At 38.3% G+C, this 24,480-nt stretch overlaps 4 protein-coding genes across 7 annotated transcripts in view; 3 read left to right on the top strand and 1 right to left on the bottom strand.

Moving 5' to 3' along the window:
- Positions 1 to 330: 330 nt before the first annotated feature.
- On the top strand, positions 331 to 3,673 carry LOC100744656 (RWD domain-containing protein 4). Of its 3 annotated transcripts, XM_033320692.1 has the most exons (6): positions 359 to 377; positions 502 to 689; positions 872 to 981; positions 1,058 to 1,253; positions 1,325 to 1,519; positions 2,968 to 3,673. In XM_033320692.1, exons 2-5 carry the CDS (start codon positions 585 to 587, stop codon positions 1,490 to 1,492), a joined length of 579 nt encoding a protein of 192 aa, XP_033176583.1. In that variant the 5' UTR covers positions 359 to 377; positions 502 to 584; the 3' UTR covers positions 1,493 to 1,519; positions 2,968 to 3,673. The 3 variants fall into 3 exon arrangements, with proteins under 3 accessions (XP_003489448.1, XP_012240997.1, XP_033176583.1); XM_003489400.4 differs by having other exon boundaries at positions 331 to 689; XM_012385574.3 differs by lacking the exon at positions 2,968 to 3,673 and adding an exon at positions 1,651 to 1,846 and having other exon boundaries at positions 331 to 689.
- On the bottom strand, positions 1,772 to 3,939 carry LOC100744537 (RUS1 family protein C16orf58 homolog). Its single transcript, XM_003489399.4, has 9 exons — positions 3,741 to 3,939; positions 3,514 to 3,671; positions 3,249 to 3,409; positions 2,979 to 3,171; positions 2,802 to 2,917; positions 2,492 to 2,688; positions 2,160 to 2,419; positions 1,913 to 2,099; positions 1,772 to 1,838 (listed from the first exon to the last, which is right to left on the bottom strand). Exons 1-9 carry the CDS (start codon positions 3,808 to 3,810, stop codon positions 1,786 to 1,788), a joined length of 1,395 nt encoding a protein of 464 aa, XP_003489447.1. The 5' UTR covers positions 3,811 to 3,939; the 3' UTR covers positions 1,772 to 1,785.
- Positions 3,940 to 5,474: 1,535 nt separating this feature from the next.
- On the top strand, positions 5,475 to 6,714 carry LOC105680743. Its single transcript, XM_012385467.3, has 2 exons — positions 5,475 to 5,883; positions 5,990 to 6,714. The coding sequence occupies exons 1-2, from the start codon at positions 5,502 to 5,504 to the stop codon at positions 6,337 to 6,339; spliced, it is 732 nt and encodes a 243-aa protein (XP_012240890.1). The 5' UTR covers positions 5,475 to 5,501; the 3' UTR covers positions 6,340 to 6,714.
- Positions 6,715 to 8,958: 2,244 nt separating this feature from the next.
- LOC100744208 (TNF receptor-associated factor 4) overlaps positions 8,959 to 24,480 on the top strand; it is a 33,478-nt gene continuing 17,956 nt past the window's right edge. Inside the window, exons 1-2 of one of the 2 annotated variants that reach the window (XM_012385570.3) lie at positions 8,959 to 9,222; positions 9,559 to 9,838. Coding sequence is in view for 1 of the 2 variants with exons in the window: in XM_003489396.4 (XP_003489444.1) it covers positions 23,734 to 23,907 (174 nt within the window). In the remaining variant the exon portion in view is untranslated. Of the gene's footprint in view, positions 9,223 to 9,558; positions 9,839 to 23,347; positions 23,908 to 24,480 lie in introns of those variants that run through there. The other variant, XM_003489396.4, reaches the window with a different exon arrangement.

Genomic DNA, 24,480 nt, shown 5'->3' with positions numbered 1-24,480 from the left:
ATTTAAATTATAAATTTACTCCAAGAAGTTATAATATATAAACTACCATAGTTTGGGGATGTCTTGATACCACGATCTTCGATAACGAATAACACTCCTCACCGTACATCCATCTACTTTTTTTTTGGCTGCAAATATCTTACCATCTACAGAATACATTACGGCTATCGGTAGACCGTCAGAAGTTCTAACAACACAATCGAATATATGTTTGCCAACTTTTACAAATGTAACAAATGATAAACTTTTTAAATGCAATTTAACGAACTTTAGTGCCTCAATTCCATTTCAATTTACGCCATTTTAGATTGTAGAGGGCGCATTGATACCTCTAATTTTTTATACATTTCGGGACGTGGGACGCAAAGTCTCATAAGGTAATAATAGAATAAGTACTACGGTAAAAGAGAATAAGTACTTTCCAGCGTGACGCAATGTGGCGCGCATAACGTGATCAAGGCAGCACAATCGATTTAGTGATAGCGACTCTGTCTACTATAGGTTTTCCTAACCTCAAAGTAACGTATGAGCTGTGCGCGTAAAGGAAAAATTAGAGTATTAAAATTAAACACAGGAGAAAGGAGATGGGCGATGCCGAACTTCAGGAAGAGGAAAGAGAAGTTCTTCTTTCGATATATGAAGGAGATTTGGCTTTTAAACAGTTGACACCTACTACGTTTCAATACAAGGTTTGCTCTTTCCAAAAATTGTGAAATATAATCACGATTGTACTCTTAAATCATAAAATATAATTCTAATTTCTAATTTTAAAATAAATCAGTATCGATAACGAGTAGATCGTGTTTATTCAAATTTTATGACTTCTAAGTTATAATCCTTACATATTGTATAACATTGACTTTATATATAGTATGGAGAGGACAATGATATGAAATCATTTCTATTGGAAATTTCATGGGGCACAACATATCCATCAGAGAGGCCTACCATTAACATGAACACATTTTATAACAAGCACATGTAAGTGGAACCATGTTGTTCACTGACTATTCTTGCAGTCTGTTGCTTTTATTAAAGGTGAATGATTGGAATACAGTGTGCAAGAAGTAAAAGACAAGGTGCTGCAGCATTTGGAAGCAGAGGCGAATCAGTGGCTAGGAAGTGCTATGACTTATACGTTATTTCAATATGTACAAGAACATTATACTGAGTTGATCTCAGCACAACCAGACTCTGTAGTTGATCTAAACTTACAAACCAACCAGCTTAAGATAACAGATGAAAATCAACAGGTAAGAATTAGTTATGTTAAACTATAAATTTGTTTGATATATATGAAAGAGGACCAATTTCTTATGCAAAGTTGGAGGAAACAACAAAAAAGCCAAAGAAGGAACATTTAACTAAAGCTCAGAAGCGTAGACAATGGAATAAGGCAGATGGAAAAGGAGAAAGGCCACGAGGATGGGACTGGGTGGATATAGTAAAACATTTATCACAGACTGGCCCTAAACAGGAACAAGAGTCTTAGTTCAACTTCATTGAAATATTTGTACAGGTTAAAGGCTTGTTATATTTTTATAAATTATTGGAAATAAACTGGTTTCCATATCAGTTTTACTATAATATATCACCTGTGATAAAAATTTGTAAGAAAATATTTATAAATAATTTTCTCATTGCCAACAGATAGTTACAAGATATGCAAATAAAATTACTTAAATAATTAACAATTATAAAATTTTATCGAGGTAAATAATATGGAAGGAACGATATTTTAATTTCCGATGTTCTTGCGCTTCTTTTTTACCATTTTACGATTTTTTACAAAAATCTCCAACCTGCTACTGGTAATAGGTTTGTTTCTGTCATCCATCCTAAAAAATAAAACAATATTTATATGAATAAAAAGAATACAAAACTTGTATCACATAACAATAGAATTATTTACCTTTACTTTCAAGGTCACTAATAAAGGCTTTGTATTCGCCCGAGATCAATAAATTCGTAGCGTAAATGCTCTCTATGGCTTTCGATGATTGTATGCGATTATTTGTATTAGAGTACCTTTTATTAAGTACATAAAGTCGCATTAAAGGATACGACAGATCGCTCACTTCGGGTTTTACGAAAACATCCTGGAGAAACGTAATACTTCAAAATATAAGCATTAAAATTCATTTATATGATTTACTTACAAGTGGCACTTTTAAAGACATACAAATAAACAAGCCGCAAAGGCAAGCATGGAAATATGCTTCCAAGACATCATAAGGCTGCGCGTCTTTTTTAAGACATATAAAAATAGTTTTGTTTTGTACATCAATAGAAATCAAGTATTTTCTATCTAAGAAAAGCTTCAATGCAAGCTCGGTATCACTTGTTAAAATTATATCCTCTTTTATAAGAGCCGCGAGGGAAACACCTATTTTGATATTGAATCCACATATGCTCATTGCTGCAAAGATATAATTAAAGAGCAACAACATGTAGTAACTTAATGCTTGAAAGTAAAATACAACATCCTTACTCGGTTTTGTTAATAATAACACTGATTCCTTTTTGTTAACTTCTTCGGGTTTTGGAATGACTTCATTCGAAATATAACTTTTTACTATTAAAGCTAAGCGATCTTCGTTTAAAGAATTTAAGCATAATGCTTTTACAGCCATGTAATTTGCATATAGATGTATCATCACGAGGAAGAGATACAGTTCCATTATGTATCTACATACAGATTATAATACCATTGGTACATCGATAATATCGTTAGCATGCTTTTTAACAGAATTAAATTCACTTATTACGAAAACAATAGATATATGTAATTGAATATTTACCGTCCATTGTGAAAAATTGAAAGTATTAGAATACCAACAAAGGATGCTATTAAATTTACGCATGTTTCTTGACTTCCGTCTTTAGCAGATACATCTGCCAAATTATTTTGTAATGCCTGTAATGCAAATTAATATGTTATAACTAATAAAATCAAATCTGTTTTAGGCCTTTTGTACCTGATGCTGTGTAAGCGCTGCCCTCGTTGCCCCACCAGCAACACCAACAATCGATTTCATCGCTGTTGAAATGCACAATATTCCAAGTGAATAGGAAGAAAAATAGGGTAAGAATAATTCTAATCCCATTGCTAAATCATTAAGAATATCAGCAAAAAGCCTCCATTTTTTACATTGTCCATCTAAATCTGTCCTAATGAATGAAAGATAATCGCTGCTTTTGTAGAGATTAATTAGAAGTATTGTATTCCTATATATGATTTTATTTACCCATTCCACCATGCAAACACAATACGACCAATCATTCCAGTCCCATCTTTTAATATCCATGTTATAGCTGCTGCTAGCGGAGTAGCTGCTGCTTCACCTACACCTACCCCTTGCATGATAGAATGTGTTGTAAGTGTACCCATTATGGTACTTGCAAATGCCTATAACAAATAAAAGAGTAGTGATAATGGTGTAATTTCGTTCGTGAACAGTAGTTTCACTCATAAAATATAAATAACGTTTGCAGCTTTCTATGCAAACTAACCTGAACTGTATCCCATATTTGATAAGGAGTGTAATCAGGGTGAACGCTATCGGGATATCCTTGAGGTAAAAATACCTCTTTTACAATCGATATGAAACCAGAATAAAAAGACTTCGTTCTAGTTGTGTCTGATAACAGTTCGGTTATCGATTGCTCGTCTGTAGACCAAAACGAACGATAGGTTAGGTAAACTAACAGTGATGTTTGTCATGTCAGAATACAGTTACCTTTTGATTTGACGAAAAACCTATCCTTCTCACCCCCGTAGGCCTCGCTGAATAGTAATCGTTCATGCATCTTGAAGTGCACCGAGATTACGTTGGTTTGATTTGAATGCACCGTGTGAAAACATATGCACTTTTATTAACGATCATAGTAGCTGTTACATCCTCTACGGGCGATTACACCTGCACTATAAATGCGACAAAATTCCCTAATATTCTACTCAGAAGATTTCATAATCGAATGTTTTTGAAAAAAAGCTTCCGTAATGTGTAAAAATGTACAAAGAAGACAACAAAAATACAGTTTTCTTTTTTTTTTACCAATCAATATTATGCCTTAATCTGAAAATGATATTAAAATGAAAAATCTTCTGTTTCATTATTCGAACATTTTTTATATTTCACTTTTGCAATTTTTTCGAGACATTCATATCTGGTAAAATTATAGAAACGTCTTCGATTATTCCATTCAATTCGTTTATACAGGCATCCAATCTTCTTTTTACATTCATCGCATCAAATTTTACGTTCTTGTATAAATTAATCTTTTGCATTTTGTTATGGAAGTCGGAAATTAGGTAGTTCCCACGAATTTCTGCACCACCACTCATTCGACTTGTCATCGAGTGTTTGAATGATTCACGTTCATCTTCCGTACCTTCTGGTAGGTCCGTTTTATATTCGGTCAGTTCGTTTTCCATCATTTTGATTTCTTGCGATGTTTCCTTTTTAGGTTCATTTTTAATTAATTTACTCATCCGACTGCCCTTTTCTCGAACTGCATTGTCTTCGCCATGTGCGTAAGTGTCTAATTGGAAAATGTGACCATTTTTCTGTTCTTTCATATTTTTTAATTTCACCTTTTCTACATCAGGATCAAAAATTGTGCGAATATTACTCTTGGATGAAAATTTCATTTTCTTATTCAATCTCAGATTATGCACCTTAGTATGCGATTCTGTTATGAAACAATTTAAAAAGTTTCGTTTCCTTTTACATTCCATTCTTAAGTCACACTGAACTCCGTGAGAAATTTTCTTTTTTCTTCTCTTCCGTACAATAGGCTTACAATCTGTTACTTGCAATTTTTCGTTCGTACAAACGTTATTTATGTCTTCTACATGGTTAGACGTTCTATCATCAATTTTCGTATATTCTGTCATATAATCATTTATCGAATTATTTTTAATGAGACTTGCAAGAACCTTTGAATTTTCTGAATCAGTAATTTTATCATATCCTACATTATTTGGGGAAATGTCAAATTCACTTCTGCAACAAGAAGAATGTCTGCAAGCAGTTTCAGTTTTCTGAAACAACTTTTTTTCTTTATCAAGACTGACATTTTTAAGAGCACTGACCTCGTCCCGCAATTTCTGTACTTTAAGATTTACGACAGTTACAATTTCTGCAATCTTATTTAAACTATTTTCTCCATCTTGGGCCTTGCAATAACAACGATTTGGCCTTGCTCGTTCTGCGTTTGCTGACATGTTTATTGCTATTTTTATATGACGACATATTATACGTTCGAAATAAAAAGTCCAAAATTATGAAGTCTATTTTTTAACATGAAAAGGTAATTTTTCTTCTGCGTTACATTGGATGTTTGTTATATTTTTATATGAAAATAGGTTACAGGTCCCTTATGACATTATCATGAAGTAAATTGAGATTCGCACGTAGCTCATTTGTTTCTGTATTTAGTTAAAAAATGCAATAAATACATATTTTTTTGGAAATTGCAAACATGCTGCATGTTTTATGAGGCGTAATATGTCCGAAAGGTATGTGAAGGAAATTTTAGAAAAGCTGGAAGAAATTGAGAAATTGCACGGGAAGTTGCGTCGTTTGGTACCTCGAGTAAAAGACTATGAATCGGAAGGCACAAAGACTAATCAGTTCATTATGGAAAAAACGAACGATAATACAAGATATTTTCTGGAACAAAACCCTATCGATTTCTGTCAGAGATTAGAAATTGCAAGAGAAATGTCTAAAGACTTGATAACCAAAGTAAAGAAATTATGCGAACCCAATACGAAGACCAGGAAATATTTCAAAAAGTTTAAACATTATTCTAACAACAAATGGGAAAGTTTCAAAGACTATTTGTCGACCATGAATGCATCAGACATTATCTTCGGTAAAAAAAAAGCAATAATTATACTAAAAATATAATAATAATTAATTGTTTAATATTCGAAATAGATAAATATACTATATTCGGTTATCGTTATTACAATTTCTAGTAAGTAGAGGCTCTCAAACATCAGAAGCCAATTTACCTAGGATGATTTCAGGAAGAACGTCTTCAACTCCTATTGCAAGAGTAAGCCAGATTTTTGGAAGAAGAAGATCCACACTGAGAGATCTACCAGAACAGTTATTAGCGAGTTTTGGTTATTCTCGGGATTCTAACTCTGTAAATGAGAGTATAGTGTTAATGCACGACCATGCTTTAGGTAAAGATGAACCGCATAAGGTGCAGAAAATGTTGATCATTCCAGACCAGGAAACTGAAACATTGAGGGTCGTTGCATCCGCAAGAAGAGTCTCGGTAGGAGGTAGCAATAAAAACGGTCTTCATAAATCGCCATGAGAATACATACCAACATTCAATTTAAGCAACGAGCATTTCTCTGATCATATCTAGGACATTGACGTGATCATGTTTTACAAACGATATCTATAACTTCCCTCGTAATCAACACTTGTAATAAAAGAGATTACAACGGACGTAAAATATAAGACATTGGATCCAAGAGAAAAATTAATATCATGTATATTAAATATATTAATATACTAAATTATAATATTTGTATATACAAAAATTGAACTGCGAATGTTTACTCCTTTATGGAAAATTTGAAAGTGCCAAAATCCACGTAACGCATGCTTCTATCGAGATTCTATTTTTCGATTTATATTAACAACAATATGAATTTGCATAAACAATCCCAGTGAAGTAATTATATATACCGCGTATATTTAATATATATTTTTTATCTGTTTAAAACTTACCACCAATGTTGCGAATATTTCGCATTACCGTACTATACTGCCATCTGAATCCGACTGGAGAATGAACATTGCCATACTCGAAGTGGCCAATGGAAAAGAACGGAAATGTTTGAACGAAACCTTAGAGTGCGTGGGCTGGCAGATGGGGGTACCGGAAAGGCGGGTTGCACAGGAAGTCACGGAGGTTCAAACATTACGATCACGAGTAAATCCTTCGATCGTGCTTAATTTAATCCCCTATGAATCGAGTTCGTTTGTAAATTAGAAGGAAACATTTAAACTTTAATATTACAGGTTTACGTTCAATAGTCATAACTTAGTATATCCGTTTACGTTTCATGTTTCCTTAATTTAATTGTCGTCTTTCCTTTGCCGTTTTAGAAAAGGATTTTGTAACGTAACTGCAACTTCAATGCTGCTTATGTACCATAACTAATCTCTTCGTTTTCGTTTCTAAACGATTAAGGTATGACGCGAACGTGTTGTGATCGCATATCTAATTAAAAAAAAGTTTTATAACAATTGCAAATTCAATGCTATTTACGCACTATGAGTAATCGATTTCAACAGCGAACAAATAAATTCAGATATTACACCGCGGTTTGTACGGATTCCAATCGCATCGATGGGCTATTAGAGACTTTGCAGAAAAATTGTGCCCGTAACGCGATTTTCTATGGCGTAAAAAGTGGAACTCTGACTTGCACATACTGAATTCTTGCTCGGGGCGATGAACAATCAGCACTGGTAATGGGTCTAACGGTTTTTCCTAGGGGGAAAAAAAATGTGTTTTCAGACATAGGAGCAAGCATCACAGATATTTCTGTACGCCGAAAAACGAGCTTCTTTGCGAAAGAAGCATTGCTTTGCTATTAATTTTTTAATCTCGATTTGGATAAAAGATTTCGCGTTTGTACCTACGTTCAGTGTAATTAGAATATTTCGAAAACAACAGCAAGATTTGAATATGGGAGAGCGAAGAGAATCGTAACAGGATAAAACGTCTGCCAGTTTGAAGCTTCGCAAAGTGTATCACGGTATCAGGAGGATAACAGAGGCTTGGTTCTGAAAACAAGAAGCGTCTGATAAACAAACCGGGCGCACTTAAGCGAACCGGGTAAAAGTGCGAATAAACGAGCGTACGAAGAGCGTGCCGCCACCGTTCCCCGTACCCCTTCCTAGGCCCCCTGCTCGTTTTCCAGTCAACGACTTCGTCGGATGGTGTTGCACTTGCGTACACTGTTGCATGCGGGAAATATGGTGTGCCGCATACACGCACGTGGGACGCGAAGGTGGGGCTATGTCTCGCAAGCTATTCCTGTACACTGTACACTGTACACCATGAAGTCGCAAGTAGCATAACAACGCGGCCCTATTCGTCGTTGTGTACGTTTCGTCGCGGCAAACAGATAGGATGGTGGATTGATAACGCAACGATATATTGGAATTTCGCGTTCTACTTTTTCAGCCGTTAGGGGTTCAGCTTGTAGGAACGTTTACAAGACTCCATATCCGTTTTCATTGATCGCCGATGGTTCTAACGAATCGAAGAGAGAAAGGATTTGTCGAGTCGCATTGAACGTCGTGTGATGTTGGTCGCTGGTTTCATCGTTAACAAGTACAGAGCGAGCTCGACGATTCCTAGAATGACCGTCGTTGCTTCAATGTCCGTTTATGGTGCGAATAAAAGGACCAGAGGATTAAGGATTTTCCTTTTCAAATTTCGACCAGGCGAACGGACGAACACGTGTTTCGATGCTTTATGTTATTCGTAGCTGGGTCTTCCTCGAGTAAAAGGTCAGCATGTTTGTACAGCGAGTCTGCTGCGAGCAAATTGAACGTCGGTGATTTGTCTACGTACGCGTGTAGGATGTAAATGCGTTAAGAAATTCGTGGAATGTTTTTAAACACCTGGCGAAGCTGCTAGAAGCCTTCGATATGAAAGCTACGAGACAGCGAGTTTACGAAGGAAAATTAATATCGCGACGGCACGGGGCACGCGACTCGACGAGTCACACGGTATTCTTCTCTTTTCCTTTCTTTCCTCTATCGTCTTTTGCCCCTCCCCACCATTCCATAGTTTTGTAATGCCTCTCTGTCTCTGGCACTTCCTGTGTTCCGCCACGTTCACCTGACTGCCGGCACCTGCCTTCATAACTATCTAGGTGTACACAGTGTATAGAAGCGACCGCGTATCCTATGGGACTTTAGTTTCCCCGCTCGTTTCATCAGCCACGCTGTGCTCTCTGGCTTGTGCCTACTGGCGCACACCTGGAAACACGTCGAGTGCGCTACACGCAGTCGATGTTACGCTGTCGTTCACCACGGCTGGACTATCGAGCTTTTCCTCTCCCGCTGATAACAGTCGCTCCTCGAACCGGCGAACCTACCTATCGACCATTAGTGTCCTCCGCGACCACAACTGGTTTCGCTTCTCCGCAACTACCATTTGGATCGAGAGGTTCGAATTTAGAAGTATATATATTCGTTTAAGTAATTTCTCTAATTCCTCTAAGTTTCATATTTCTTCCATATCTTTCATCTCTTCTTTGAAATTCCTTTTTGTCCCTTCGTGTCCCTGGTTTTCTATACTGGGATTTCTTAAGAGCGAGTCCCAAGGTACCGAAGGTCGGCTTAGATCTCGAATGCCAGGTATTAAAAAGTCTATTGCGAACGAACGAAAATTTTTCGTGCGAGGAAAGACAGTGGGGCCTTCGTTTAGATAGTTTCCATTGGAATCGTCGATATTGTTTAATTAATAGGCGACGTTTCTATTTTGCATGTTCTAATTGAGAAGAAGGAAGAATATTCCGTGGAACGTTTCAACGAGGATGGCGTAGAAATTGCTGGTTCCGAGGGAGCGTGCCGAGCGATCTTCTTTCGTTTTACGAGCCTATACTCGGCTCGGTATTCGCGAGTTCTTGCGGCAGTGAAGGATTGTTTAGTGTAATAACGCGTTTCTCGAAGCTTGAGAGGTGTATGTTCGTTGTAAAGTGACTGTTAAACTGTTTGCACGTGGAGCTGATTTGTTATCGTCGGGTTTAGTGCTCTAGAATGTCATCTGGATTTCGTAGTCGGTGAGTAAACCTTGCAACACACGTTTCTTAATAAGACCAACTGCGTTTTACTCTTCTTACTGCTCTACGGTAGTAGGTTAAAGTCAAAAAATTATATTCGTGAAAACTTTCTCTCCGCGTAAACCTTGCAACACACGTTTCTTGATAAACCCAACTATATTTTATTTTGCTTACTGTTAGTAGGATAAAATCAAAGAATTGAATTCCTGAAAACTTTCTCTCCGAGGATAGCGGATTAAAACCGATGCTTCTGATCTTTTCTGATATTGCTATTTTTGCTTTCCACGCTTATTGAAGCTAACTTAATGGATATTTTTGAAAAGTATTATTACTAAGGATGTTTAGGAATACTAGAAGTATTATTAAGTATACTTAGAGATATGATTTGAAGATATTAAAAGTGTTAGGGAATGCCGTAAGGTATTCGCGATCGATAGAAACGATCGCTGACGGGAAATCCCAGGGTCGCAATTTGAAAAACAAATTTCGGACATTGCTAGTCAGGGCAGGTAGAAAAGGCTATTGAAACAATGGGTGCTCGCGCGTTTCTTCTCATAGGCGACTGTAATGGCGTCCCTTCTGGCGTAAATACGCACGTGTTCCGGCCGCGTTCCAAGACCGAGCAATTTCGATTTTCCCATACCGAGCTCTCCCACAACAATTTTCTTCGTGAAACTTTAATCGCGCAAAATAACTACACAGAAGATTCTAAACTTCTTCCAGTATTCTTATAATAATAATAATTTTTTTTTCTTTTGTCATCAACCCGACAGTTTCTTCGCTTATATAAAACCGAACGAAGGTGCCTTCTTTTGAATTTCTACGCTTGTAAGTCCGATCTTATTCTCTTGTTGTTGCAACGAACGAGTTTCGTTTTTTTATTCCAATGGCAAACAGCCGCCAGCTAATTCTCACCGGGAACTATTCCATTTTCCTCATTCCAATCACCAAGTCTAATATCGTCGATTAAAATTTTCCGAATTACGTACATACCTGTATTCGACCGGGTTAATTACCAGCTAACGATTGTTAAATTACACCGATCGTAGAATATATCGAGGCTGTAACGTAACAAGGATGCACTGTGATGTATAAACCGGCACGGTGAATTATTAATTTGAAACAATCCGATTGACGAGTGAGAATAATGGGGCCACATGCATCAACCATTCTGCGGACTGTTTACCTATTGCCGCGTGTGCTGCTGCGGCAGCCTCTTACAAAGGAGTTCGTACCTACCTTCGTTCCTCGCCTACTGCCTGTTAAATGGCTTGTTTCAATGGAAAATACGCCACTAACAAACGTTAATTCAATCGCATCAAGCATAATAGATATTTGCTCCTTCGACTTTCTACGACGATTTGACTTTTCATTATTCTCTATAATTCTTCCTTTACAAATCTATTAATTCTCTCGATCTTCCGCGTTCACCTTACTTTTCATTACTATGCACAATTTTCAATTCGTAAACTTTTATTTCTTCGATTTTCTTTTAACTTTCCACGTGGACCCTGCTTTCGATTATGTCGTACAGTTTTCTATTTAGAAAGCACACGATAAAAGAGGAAATGAAATCAGCGATAGGAAAAGGGAAAATTTGTACGAAAAGTATAGTAATGACGGTAATATCGATATTTGTATAACAACATTATCCGTAATCCAAGAATGGTACTGACTCATGAATGACGTTGAATAGCTACCAACGTAAGTGATAGTACTAGTAAAGTCCAAGAACTTTCTGTTTTGTGTATCAATATTGGCTCGATGAGACCAGGTATGTTAAATATCGTACATAATCAGTATTTACCTGAACCAAGTCGTTCGCGCAAACATGCATATTCGCGATACATTTCGAATTACGAAATACCTGAAAAATCACCTTGTCTGCGCCTGTAATACGTTCCAAGAAAATCTTCTGCGATTTCGTCGGTGGAAAATCAAAGGTTACATGAAGAAATTCACAGTCCGGTCTTTCGTTTCTGCGAACGCGGTCGGATTGAATGAAAGAGAAAAAAGAACAGAAATAATAGAAATAAAATTGGACGATAGGATAGCAAGAGTGCATCCGATGACATTTTCCTCGCCGCACGTTCACACCTATCTGTTGGCAACGATCGCGCGTGTGCATACGTGTTACAAACGCTTCGTTACGTTCTCGAAGGCAACCTCGAGGCCAGGATCCCCGACTTTCTCTCATCTCGTCGCATCCATCTTAGGTGTGCGGTTGCATATGCACGGAATGCAGCCGCTGACCGATAAACACGCGTGACGATCAAAACGATCGAGGCTGACCGATTACCAAGACCCGTTTTTGTATGCTTTCGTATTGGTGCCATCGATGTTATCGGTTGATCGTTTGGTATAGAAATTCTAATTTCTAATTTCGCGATTCATTTTTGAAGATTGATGCACGTGCACATAGAAATTGGATTTTTTTTTATAGGAACAAGGGATTTAAATTTGCTTGGAATTTTCCGTATTAGATTTATGTTAGTCGTGTTTCGTGATGTCAGCTTAAGGGAATGAATTAGTATGGGCAAGGGAACATTGAACTACGGTGGTCGCGCATACGCGAATAGCACGACGTTTCGCGATAGCAACTATTGTAATTAAGGATTCAGTGCGCTTCGTGTAAATTTAAAATCGTTTGCTTCTGTTTTATTTCGACTATTTTATTAACGTCTTCAATACTCGACGATTAGCATCCGAGGCTTTAGAGTCTGAAAAAATATTCGCTAAAAAGATTGATGATAGTTTTGGTGTGGAATAAATCCTAAATTTTTGGTTAACGTTTAAACGATAAATTGCTTTTTACGATTAACAATTAATTTTTCACATTGGGAAGTCTTTAACGTTGAAAATAAAAGTCTCTTCAATTTTCAGTTAAAAACAGTTTGTTCCAAGAAAGCAAAGAAAGTGGAGAACGTTAAGAAAAGTGTGAGAGGTTGCTCTATCTTTTACGATATTTTTGCATGGAATATTTGAAGATCTTTATGCAAAATTGGAAATCACCGTGAATACGAAAACTGCTTGGAAACGTGTTACTCTGATGGCTAGGCCCCGATGCACCGCGGCTGCAGCTGCCGTGCCGTGAGTGCTGTGACAGCTGCAGCTTTTTACTTACTGCACTGGTTACTCTGGTTTCCATGTGCGGAAGACGTCGGACGCGGTATGATCGCGCCGGTCGCACGCCACTGCCCGATAAAAAGGCCGTGGAAAAAAAGAGGGAAACGACGCTGCCGACGTAATATGATATCCCATTACATGATAAATAACAATATATAATTATTAGGCAAGTTTTTGATCCTCGCATCAAATTCATCGACCTTTAGGTTCTTTAAGCAAAGATTGATTACTCTCATTCGAATGTTGAAATCAATTTACATGTGTACATTATCGGTAATAAATAATGCGAGTAACTTTCGCCCATTTGTGTTTACCGATCGTCGAAAATCGGTCGTACGGTGTTATAGTAATAAAATATAAGGTACCGTAATAAGAACAGAGTGTAGTCATTATCTGCCTATAGCGCATAATTTTTGCCTGTGATTAAATCAACGTTCTGTGAAAAATGAACAAGCGTCTGGATACGATATTTGAAATATACTGTACGTGTAATTTACGTTGACTAATTTCATCGTGAGCGTACGTAAGATGTGCAGTTATAAACAAATTTTTAGACACAATTTCCTGTTCCTAATGTGATACTTGTGGAGCTTGTAGAAAATAATAATGCAAGAATGTATCGTAATTAATTCCACGCTGCCTGGACTCGTAGTCCTTGAAATCGAGTATTTCGATAAAGACATTTAATATTTCAGCGTTTAACTCGCGTAGTGGGCGGCGTGTCCGCCGTAATTCCGTGTCTTGTTTGTTTGCAAATTGGATGGAACTGAAAGGCAAAGGTCTGTGTGTCCCGGTTCGTTCGATAAAAAAGCTGGAGAAGACGACGTCTCAAGGCATTTCGTTGCGATTTTGTTTTTGTCCAAGCTGAGCATTTCAAACGCGCAATTAGTAATTTCGTCAGAAGCAATCGTCTACTCGCTCAAAATCCTTTCAAAATCATTTATCGTGTACGGCCATCAACGCGATGCATCTAAAGTAAAATACGCTCGTCGTGTATAGTGTAATAATTACGTACTATATGTTCTTCTATAACACCCAACAACACCAAAATCTACCTACCTTTTCAAAGTATCCAGAAACGCGTTCCAAGCGAAAGATAGTCGAATCTGGATACTTGAATATCAGCCAGAAACGTGCACTCTGGATCCTGACACGGGTGTGAGGGACATCTGGCCGGTGATCCTGCTGCCGATGATACACCCGATGCAGGTGCATCCTCGATCCGTGCAAGCGGGCGCGTGATTTCTTCGCTATTTCGGCCTGTCGTGAGTTGAGTTAGGTTTCTTTCCCCGTTGCTAGCCGGGGGTGCTTCCACAATTGCAGCAAACAGATGTTCTGCACGCTTTCAAAGATGTTCCACGTCTGGGAGTATCGTCGATCCACGAACAAGTTGCCACGCAGTTGCATAACTATCCGCTTTCTTTCTTCACGAAATTGCATTACTCGCGGAAATGATACACTCTCCTGAGTCCAGATCCCGTCTGTCGATTAGATCGATGAAGGGAAAAAAGAGGAAAAGACCATAATAGCGATCGAATATGCATTAGGTACGTGTACACGCGTACATCGGAAGCGAATTCTTAATTACACGATGGTACCATACATAATTACGAAGATGAGAGCCGAGCTGGAAATAAGAGAAAAATGTCGCGCGATGATGAGATAGTTCGTGGTTAGGGTAAATGGAGAAAATGCACGCTGAGGTTTCCGTTTGAAACTGGGGGCAGGAGACTGAGCGTTAGAAAGAGAGAGGATCAATCGAGAGAACTGTAATTTCTTCTCTTTTAAAATTTCCTGATACGCTTTTCGCTTAGGTGAAAATTTGATTCGCTTCGTACGGATGATTGTAAAAAAGCATTGGCGGAAGAAAGCGATGCAAATTTTAAATAGGCATGAAAGAAATTACAATATATGGAGCGGAGGCAGTAGATAGAGAATCAAAAACATGTAATTGGAGAATGGCAGAGTCGATGGAATTTCTTGCACACTTCGTTGTTCATAAAGAACTTGAAAAATGTAACTAGAATTTTTCTAACAGTTCCCTCGTCTATGTATATCTATGTACGTATACGTGTATCAACACGAAACTCCCTGTTTCGCGACTGAAATCTAACAAACGTAATTATTCAAATTTATCGTGCGTGAACACTGAAAATTACGTAGGTATTTCTATACCGTTTCGAATCCTTCAAATTACGTAGTGAAAGGGTTGAAACGAAGATACTTACTGAACCAAGGAGCCGACAAATTATGTAGGTTGTTATCCGTGAATGGTATAAATTTATGTAACAATTCGTGCGTGCCCTCGTAAAATCAGCAATGTAATAACCAGAATGGGTTTTCGTTAAAAAAAAAAGAAAAAAAAATAGTTAAAGTTAACTGCGTTTCTCGTTTTCCTCGGCGGATGAACAACGTGAATTCGAATTAACTGTTGTTTTATGCGAATAGCTGACGCACTTGCAGCACGAAAGGATATATTCGAGAAGGTTGGTTGGAGGTTGAGACACAAGATGAACTGGTGCCTATCCTTTCACTTGGCCGTTTTGTGATACGAACCTCCCTACTCACCAGCGTATTCGCTGGTACGTGTTTGCGTCCGTTTATCCTTAAGGCCGATTACACAACTACGCGAATACAGGGTGTCCCGTTTGCTTGGAATTCCAGAAATTTTGTTCAAACGGTCGCTAACATCTCCATGCTTTTTCTCGATACAATTTTGCTTCCAACTTTTATCGATAATCGAACGTATTACGTTATTGACGATTACCTTTTGGATTTACGTTAAGGATTTATCAATGCAAAGGAAAAACACGTTTATGAGAATCCAAAGAACAAGTTAAGATTCTTCCAATCGTTCCCCGATCATAAGCAAGAATCTTGTTTGTCTGTTAACAAGACGATTGAACCACTCTGTATATGGTTTCAGTCAAAGTTCATTAAACCCGCAACAACTTTCATCATTCTCTTCAACACAGTATTCACCCACTCGAATACCAACTTACTGCGACCACAACAAACATCAACAACCGAGCAACCATCTTCGCAAAGTAGCAATTTGTCTAGTGAGAAACAAAGGGCCATGACAAATTAGGACAACAGGAATTCTCGGAGACGATTCAAGGTAGCAGAGAACGATTATAATGGCTGTACGAGGTAACGACTTTCCCAAGTATCACTAAGAGACAAGAAGGTGCAGTTAAGGCGATTTGTTGAGAATTCGCTGAACGTTGTCAGTCCCGCTTTCGTGTTAATTACGTGGCTCAAGTGGAATGCATAGATTCCATCGACAAACTTGAACTCTCGGTGTAGAAGCCAACACCGTTGAGATTTACCTATCGATCGAATTCACGGGAGTTGGAGGAATCGAATAATTTCACGAACCAACGAAACGTATGTATGTATCTGTATGTCTGCCATATAGTGAAAAAGTTCGAGTTTCGTAACGAGGAGGGCGACGAGCCAAGCACAATGTAATTGCGCCGGATAACCCGACCAACCTTTCGAAACCGGTCATAATAGTTCCGACTTCCGGTCCTCCGAATCAACGGGACGGTCATGGTTTTTGTCGGTGAATGGAAAGGATGTGTTAATTAAAAATGACGCCTTGAATACGTTTACAGTGTTAGTGGGATCATGACGTGGTTTGTGAGCTACTTCGACAGAATGGTGAGGAATTATTCTTTCTTTCTTTCTCTTTTTCTTTTTTGGAGTAGGTAAAGTATCTATCTTTTTGACGAGGAGGGTTAAGCCTTTTTTTAAGAAAGTATATTTTGAGTGTTTAACGAGATCGCAGTGACTTACAGTGGTGAACGTATTTACTCAAGTACATTCAGCTTGATTCGACAAATTCGACTCAGTTTTATATCATGATAGCCCTTATTTCTATTTTGTTCTCTTATAATATAGGATTCAGAAATATATTCTTTGTACTTCAAAGCATTAACGAATTCAAGATTGAAGAAGTTGAGATTACGAAATGGAGTCTGTTAACATTTCTTATTGTATGATTCATAATTAATAATTATTAACTTTGAACCGCTAAAAGGACTCTTAATGAAACTGTGAAAATTAATAAGGAGATCCATATTAGCTCCAAATATTTTCTCTCTTGTTTTACTTTTATAATAGGTTTGATACTATACATATTTTATTTTCGTAAAGGCTCCAGCCTATTAATTTCGATTTCGCGAATATTATCATCCAACTTATATGTCAAATAATTACAAAAATTTCACTTAAACACACATTCGTATCACTAAACACCTATTCCTCGTTTACAAGAACCCATAAATTACGATACACGCAACAATATTAAATACCCGTATAGGATCCAAGAATCTCAATGGAACCTTCTCACACATTCTCTTTCAACGAGGTAATAATATCATATAATCCATTATCGTTCCCCACAAGTACCGAAGAGTACTACAAATCTTGTATACGTGCAATTAACAACGAGAGTATTTACGTTGCTCGTTCATTGTACACAGAGTCCCGAGGAACCTTCGGGATACCTGCTATACGTGACTACATTATACCCATCCAGGACCACGAGATTTCCCCCACCAGGTGTTCGGGGAAGGAGCAGATGTACACGTGGCGCAGGAAGTTTAGTTTTACAGAAAGAGCAGCTGACCGATGCCGTACATTCCTCGTCAAAGAGGATGGTCTCGGTGGTTGGCTTCGAAAAAACGGGGTTGATCGCTCCACGAGGAACTAGCATGGCCTAGATATACACCCACATGTTCACGCGGAAACGAAAGGGGCCCCCTTTGAACAACCAGTCCATTAACGTGCTGAGGGCACATTCATTTCCTCGATGCACGCTCTCATTTCACGTTTTAAGGGATGCTTATTCGACACGGGGAACGAGCAGCTCCCTACTTCTTTTTTCTTTCTCAAGAAAGCATTTGTGAGAATATCGTGGTGCTTTCCCCTGTTATCAAAACGCTATGACTAATTCTATTTTTCATTCTCTATCTACTTGGCGTAGTTCTATTAATATTTATTACCGAGTGAAGTATCGTTTGGTTTCATGGTCGTATTTTATAAAATATTTCTTCATTTTTCTTTCCTGAAAACTAGGTAACCTATTATGATCAATTCGTGTATAATATATCTAATTAACAAGCCTTAATTAACAAGGCAGTTGAATATGCAACACCGTAACTTTCCAATCCTATACTTGGAAAACTCCGTAACCTAACGCTACAAGCTCGAAATCGTAACCAAAGAAAGACGGAAGAAAGGGGGAAAAAATTTGAAAGAGTTTCCTTCAGGAAATTCACGATGGTCAAAGGGTTGTAGGTGCAATAGTTTTTGTGAGAAGTTCACGAAGAGAACCGGAATGAGAATACGAGGCAGAAGTTAGACCATGAGAATGAGGTGATGGCAAACGAGAGCAGAAGGTGGCAGAGGAGGCTGAGGAGGAGGCAGAAAAGCTGCCGGTCAGATTGTGAGCCAAGGGAGGAGGGTTGCAGCTGCTGTGACAGCTGCACACTTCCCAATATTATTCGCCGGGCTGTTCCTATCCTCCGAATGGTCCCTCACATCGACTCTCCAGGTGCTGCTAGCATCGGCGCCTCCAAAAATCCTTCTTTGTTCCCTTCGGAGCGCGTTGGACCCACCTTATGCGCGATCTGTTGCGTTCAATATCGATCGAGAGTAAATTTCGTCGATTTTATTTCCTCCTGTGACGTGGAACAAATGTATCTCAAAAGCGTATCCAACGTAGGATTGATTTTTCGAAGAGGTATTCGATTCTGAATGTTTGTATCGAGGGTCCTTTATTCTTCGATGCTCGTGTGGAAATCGAAATAGTGTCGATGGATCAAAAGAAATTTTTTGTATCTTCTGGAGTACTTCGTAACGTTAGATCACGAATTGTTGCAGGGAATATCGATATATCGGTAATAATAGGTAAATTAGGATGGGTTTATTATATTGTATAATATGGATGATTTATTTTACAATTGTTAAAAGACCATTCTGCGTAGAAATATTGAAATCCATACCTTCCTGAATGGTTATAGATGTTTAGAATTTTCGATGATTCATATTTTAGAATTTTTTCATTATTCTATGCTTGAGATTATTTCATCGCATGGAAGATTCATCGATAATAAAATTCACTGATTCCTTCGTCGTCATACGAAGATTCGTCTTACTCGATTTCTGAAGAGAAATTTAACTCTACACCCTTTGCAATCTTTATATTCTTAATTTTTCCTTATTCTACGCGTACGTGTAGTAATGCACATCTTACATAAAATAGCGAATATTTATCTTTACAACGTTCTCTTATTCTGCGTTTAAATAGAATAATCCAGATCTTATGTAAAATAGTGTTTCATTGTCGATTATCTTTAAATCTAAATATGCACGTCTCGAACCTATTCTCGTTCCAAGCTGACCAGCCTTGCAGCATAAAAAGCACGCTGGTGCACCACGATTATTGCGTAACCATCAACTTATTCAGGTCGGTCGCTCGACCTTTCCCCAGTATCTACCTGTGCCGGATGCAAAACTGGACTAAACGTCAGGGGAACGCGTGCCAGCCTTACGTGTCTGCTACGAACGTAATCGCGATTTCCCTCGCGGTTGCAGGATGTTCGTGCACCAATATAGACGGAAGTCCATGGAGAAATCACGAGACTGTCAGTTCCAAACTCGTCTACGATAAGAAGGTGTATCGTGGCTCAAACGTTTGTGGTATCGTGCACGCAACTTTCTATTTTGCTCGTCGCTTTGAAAGGTGACGATCGACTATCGTTGATACATTGTACATATCTGTGCATTTATTAGGTAATTTAAAAACGCAAAAATCTACGGAGTGCGCATAATATGCAAACAGTTTTGTTGCTATTGGTTGATAAGGAGCTGAATTTAAAAATTGTTCGTATGAAAAATAATCGTTATATCGTGGTATTTCTCTGTGATCTTCGTTCTTCACGCGTAATTTAGTTGTCTTTCATGCACATGACCAATTTCAACGGATGATAAAGGGATGTGGATGAGAGGACAAAGGGTAGTTTTTTCGTGAGTTCCGGTTCCATTAGGATTAAATAAGCTGACACATACGTTTCTGATAAGTCAGCATCTGGGGGACGTGTTTGGAAATCGGAGAAACTGGTTATTAAGGATATCGGATCCCTTGACACGAGAAACGTTACGCACCAATTACATTAGTGCGCGATATTCTATCGCAAAAGTGGCCTGAATTGTGCTGTTGGAAAATGCAACGGTCTGCGACTACGGTTTTGCTTTTCGCGTTTTGTGATTCGAACGGTTAATGGACAGAAGTGATTTTTCACCTTTAACGGTGAAATCTTCTTGACTTAGCACATCTGGCTTTTTTGCAATCCTCTTTGAAACAAAACACGAGTGATTTTTTAAATGTCAACGTAGTGAAATCTCTCTGAATTAACGTGCTCTATTTTTTCGCAATCCTCTTTGACAAATCCAGCCTTGTGACAAAACATTCAACTTCGACATTTCTGTTCACATTCTAAATAGTATAAAGTCACTTTATTGACGTCTTAGGAACAGGAATCTGTCGTCTTTAAGACATCGTGTGATGTATTTTGAAGTGTTTATTTTAAGATGTCAGATTTTTATAAATATCTTATAAAAGATATTTTATCAAATTTTTCCTAAAGAAAAAAATAATACAAATTCATTTTCCCGTTTAACATCTAAAGGAAGGGGAGTCAAACGTAAGCTGGTAGCATTCTAGAAATGCAAACAAAAATCTGTGAAAGAGAATTTCGAGGGAGAACTGTCGAGACTCGTGCAAGTTTACCCCGAAGAAAGAAAGATTTTGATCTAGAGAGAAAAGAGGGGAAAGACACCTGCCTGGCGTACAAGAAGGGTCGGGAAGGTGCATGATCGTGAATATCAGTCAGTAAAATTGCAGTACGTCTTCAAGGTATTAATGCGACCTGACATGGCACACCTGTTGCAAACTTCAAATAAAAGAATCCTCGAGTATACAAATTTCAAGACGGCATTAACATTGTCTCCTATTCTTTCCTTTGAAAACAAAAACTTCAAGTAAAGTAATAGGTATGTAAGTAGAACAGTAAATGAACGGAAGTATTCTCGATAAAACGTATCCAGTCAAGGTGAACAATGCTATTAATGGCCTGGTCGACGGTTTTAAATAACAATTCTTACAATTCACTTCGACTACACTCATCGCAACCTAAAAGTAAAACCATTAGTTTGGTAGGAATTTTTGCAAATCGCATGATACGTAAAATTGGAATATTCATATGATTTTCTTATAAATTCCTTGAGATAGTGCTTAAAAAATAAATAAGAAAGTCTACAAAGAAGCAATAGATATTCTTTCAATTCATTACAGCTTTTTAAATAGATTTCATTGTTCTCAACAGTGTAATTGCATAGCGTTAGGGGTTACCATAGCACGAAGCTGAAATATGCGCAAGAGCATATGTCATGTTAATTAACAGAGTCGACAAAAAGCTGTTAGAGAAGGACGTGCTTCGAATTCGACATGGATCGTTCCCCTAAGCCCTAAAATATACACACCCCGCAGAGAAGGGCGAGACACTCATAGTTTATCTGATGGTCACCTGGAATTTTCGAAAAAAACAGGAACAGATGGTGTAACCTCCGAACTACGCGGGATCTGGTAAATTAAAGATTCAAATCTTTCGTTCCTCGAACTTTCTGAATGATCATAATGAATACCAACTGAAAGGGTGAAGTCACTGGTCAAAACTGTGTCATTTAGACAAGATAGGATAACGAATGGAAGAACTGACTAACGCGTTAGGTATTAGAAAGCAGATCTATGATATCGGTGATATAAATTCTTGGAATTGTAAAACTCTTTATTCTTTTATTTCTGACTACCATTATAGATTCAAATTGGGAAATTGAATTACAAATAAAAATTGTTCGAAACGACGTTTCACCCTTTCGTAATTACCATTATCGCCACTGTTATTACATATTATTATATCCAAAAATGACCTTACCAACTGTATATTGTCTTTTCCACGATTTATTTACATTCATATCCGTTATATGGTCCTATTACTACACTCTACCTCACGTAACAAAATGAAGTTTTCATTTTACTATCATCAACATACCATAAAAGCGCAAAGAGACGAGGTATTACAAAGGTGGCCCGTTTTCGACTGTCCTGACGAGATAGCGTCTCACGAAGATCGAAGGCGGAGTCTTCGCGGATGTTCCTTGTTAGAACGCTGGCGTACCGGTTCGTGTAGCTGGCCAGAAGGCTCGATTCCGGCCTGGTGGGGGGAAGGTCGAAGAAGGCCGCAGCTGGCTAGATCTTGTCCGCGTACTTACATACAGCTGAACGCGGCTGAATGTAAGGAGTAAGGAACATGCCTCGCCAGTCGGGCTTTACAATGTCGTTTTCCTCCCCACCATCTCGCCAGACCTGCAGTTGGCAACACGAGTGTGTCTTTACTGATCACGAGTCGCTATCGCCGCGGACAAATTCTTTGTCTCCGAAAGGGCGCCAGTAAAAGTACCGCTCTGATAGAAACCGTCTCACAACCTGTCTCCAGGTCATTACTTAGATCCTACATCGATATAATTTGATTAGTCGTTAGATTGAGAACTGTAACGCAAAGGGAAATTCAGGTAATCTTTTCTATGGAGACACTTATCTTAGTAGAACTTACAGTTTGTGACATACTTTATAAAGATTTATTTTCTTTATCACTGGATCTTATCTTCCATTGAAATTTATTATTGAATCTACATATTTGTTGAATTCTGTAGAAAAATGATTCGTTCGTTGAAATCTCCTGTAAAAGATAAGTGATATTTGAAGAAGATTCAAGGATATCGTAGTTTGTTGCATATATTATATGATATTCTGATATAAGAATGACTTTTATTGGGCATTTTATCAAGCCGTTGCGAACGTCCCAGGTAACCTTAAACGATTTCTAAACCGCGATCCATGAAGTCAGCGGCGACTGTACTTGTGCCACATATCCGATAATCTCTTTCACACGTTCCTTCATTCACCGTCTCTCCCTGGTCTCTGTCCTTGTCTCGCGGATACTATTAGGCTTCTCTCGTTCTCTGCCTTCCCTTCGTTCACTGGAACGAAGAAAGAGATAAGAAGGCAACGGACTCCCTCGACGGACAGGAGTTTACATCTCTGAAAATTATATCGCGGTCGCGGTTCATCTCGCGTGAATCCTGCTGATTTTGTCTCGTTCCATCTCGCATAACGAACCACCCCATTGGCCATTTTCCATTGTGTCTGTCCTCGTCGCGCGCTCATCGCCTGTCGCTTTCTATCGGATCCGCCAATCAGCGCGCTTGGTCCAGCGGGCATGACGCGACCGTTCCGCAGAGAGAACCGACCGACCGGACTGCGAACAGTCTGTCAGTAAACTTCGTGGCGTGCGTTGGCTGGCGCGCGTGCTAGCAGACCGTTTCCATGCGTGTCACGACACGGATACAACGCCAGCCGATCTCTCGAAACGCTTATTAATATTTATAAGCAGCCAGTTAACTCTTCGAAGTGAATTTTTTCCTGAGGTTCGTGAAGATTGAGATTCGCGCTGAAACAAATGCCGATATCGGTCCATCGTCGTATTGTTTTCTTGTGTGTTTTACCCGTTTTTTAAAACAGTTGCGACAGTGTCGAAGCATCGTCGCGCATTGAACTCACTCGTTTAGAGACGCATATACGAATGTAGTAGTATTATTGCATATTGTATCGTTGAAATTTTGGACGAGAAGAAAAAAAGATGGTGCGTGGTCTGTCGCAGTGGACGAAAACCTTGAGCTTCCCCGCGAGGGTGTCCCCCCAGAGGCCTGCCAAGGAGTCGAAGGGGTTTCATGTGAGCCCCAGTGCTAGCCCCACGTCGCCACCCAGCCCGATCAACGACAACATGGACAAGGCGCCGATTATTACCGATGAGGTTAGATTATATCTTTTTTTTTATTTCTAACATTGCTTGTCGCGGTTTGTAGTAATGCTTTGAAAGCTTAATCCTTGCAATAATAATAGGTTCGTAAGAGGGAAAACTGGCAAGGCGCATTGTGTTGTGTGTATTTACAGTAGCTCATGAAAGAATTCAAATACTTACCATAGAAAACTTTTGTATATATATCGTATGTGTTATGTAAAACATTTTGAAATTTCATTAGCGCTGTCATAAGGCTCGTTTATTATCATTATATTGCAAATTGTATACAATTAAATTACAAAATGTATACTGTAAGCATACGATACTTAGTAAAAAATTAATATCATAGCATGAATATAGCCTCACTATATATTGATTCTTTAAATACTTCTGTGATGTAGTATCTTGCATCTTCTATATGTATTTGCATTTTCAAATTTGTTTCACTTTATCAATCTATCTCAATACATTGCTAATGAAATTTCGAGATGTTTTGTATAACATATATATGTAATATATATTCATAAAAGGTTATCATAAATGTTCGAATGTTTTCTTTAGTTACGAATATGTAAACATCCTACG

The sequence above is a fragment of the Bombus impatiens genome, unplaced genomic scaffold (genome assembly GCF_000188095.3).
Source record: "Bombus impatiens unplaced genomic scaffold, BIMP_2.2 scf_0321, whole genome shotgun sequence".
In the NCBI taxonomy this organism is placed as follows: domain Eukaryota; kingdom Metazoa; phylum Arthropoda; class Insecta; order Hymenoptera; family Apidae; genus Bombus; species Bombus impatiens.
The sequence above is the reverse complement of the archived record's forward strand: the minus strand, read 5'-3'. Positions and strand labels throughout refer to the sequence as shown.

Excerpts from the sequence above, each read along its gene's own strand:
- LOC100744537 (XM_003489399.4), bottom strand. The coding sequence starts at position 3,810 with ATGCATGAACGATTACTATTCAGCGAGGCCTACGGGGGTGAGAAGGAT. Across the intron at positions 3,410-3,513 it reads AAATATGGGATACAGTTCAG|GCATTTGCAAGTACCATAAT; the intron begins GTTAGTTTGCAT and ends TATTTGTTATAG. Across the intron at positions 3,172-3,248 it reads GTGTTTGCATGGTGGAATGG|GACAGATTTAGATGGACAAT; the intron begins GTAAATAAAATC and ends TTCATTCATTAG.
- LOC105680743 (XM_012385467.3), top strand. The coding sequence starts at position 5,502 with ATGAGGCGTAATATGTCCGAAAGGTATGTGAAGGAAATTTTAGAAAAG. Across the intron at positions 5,884-5,989 it reads TGCATCAGACATTATCTTCG|TAAGTAGAGGCTCTCAAACA; the intron begins GTAAAAAAAAAG and ends TACAATTTCTAG.
- LOC100744656 (XM_003489400.4), top strand. The coding sequence starts at position 585 with ATGGGCGATGCCGAACTTCAGGAAGAGGAAAGAGAAGTTCTTCTTTCG. Across the intron at positions 690-871 it reads CTACTACGTTTCAATACAAG|TATGGAGAGGACAATGATAT; the intron begins GTTTGCTCTTTC and ends CTTTATATATAG. Across the intron at positions 1,254-1,324 it reads TAACAGATGAAAATCAACAG|TTGGAGGAAACAACAAAAAA; the intron begins GTAAGAATTAGT and ends TCTTATGCAAAG.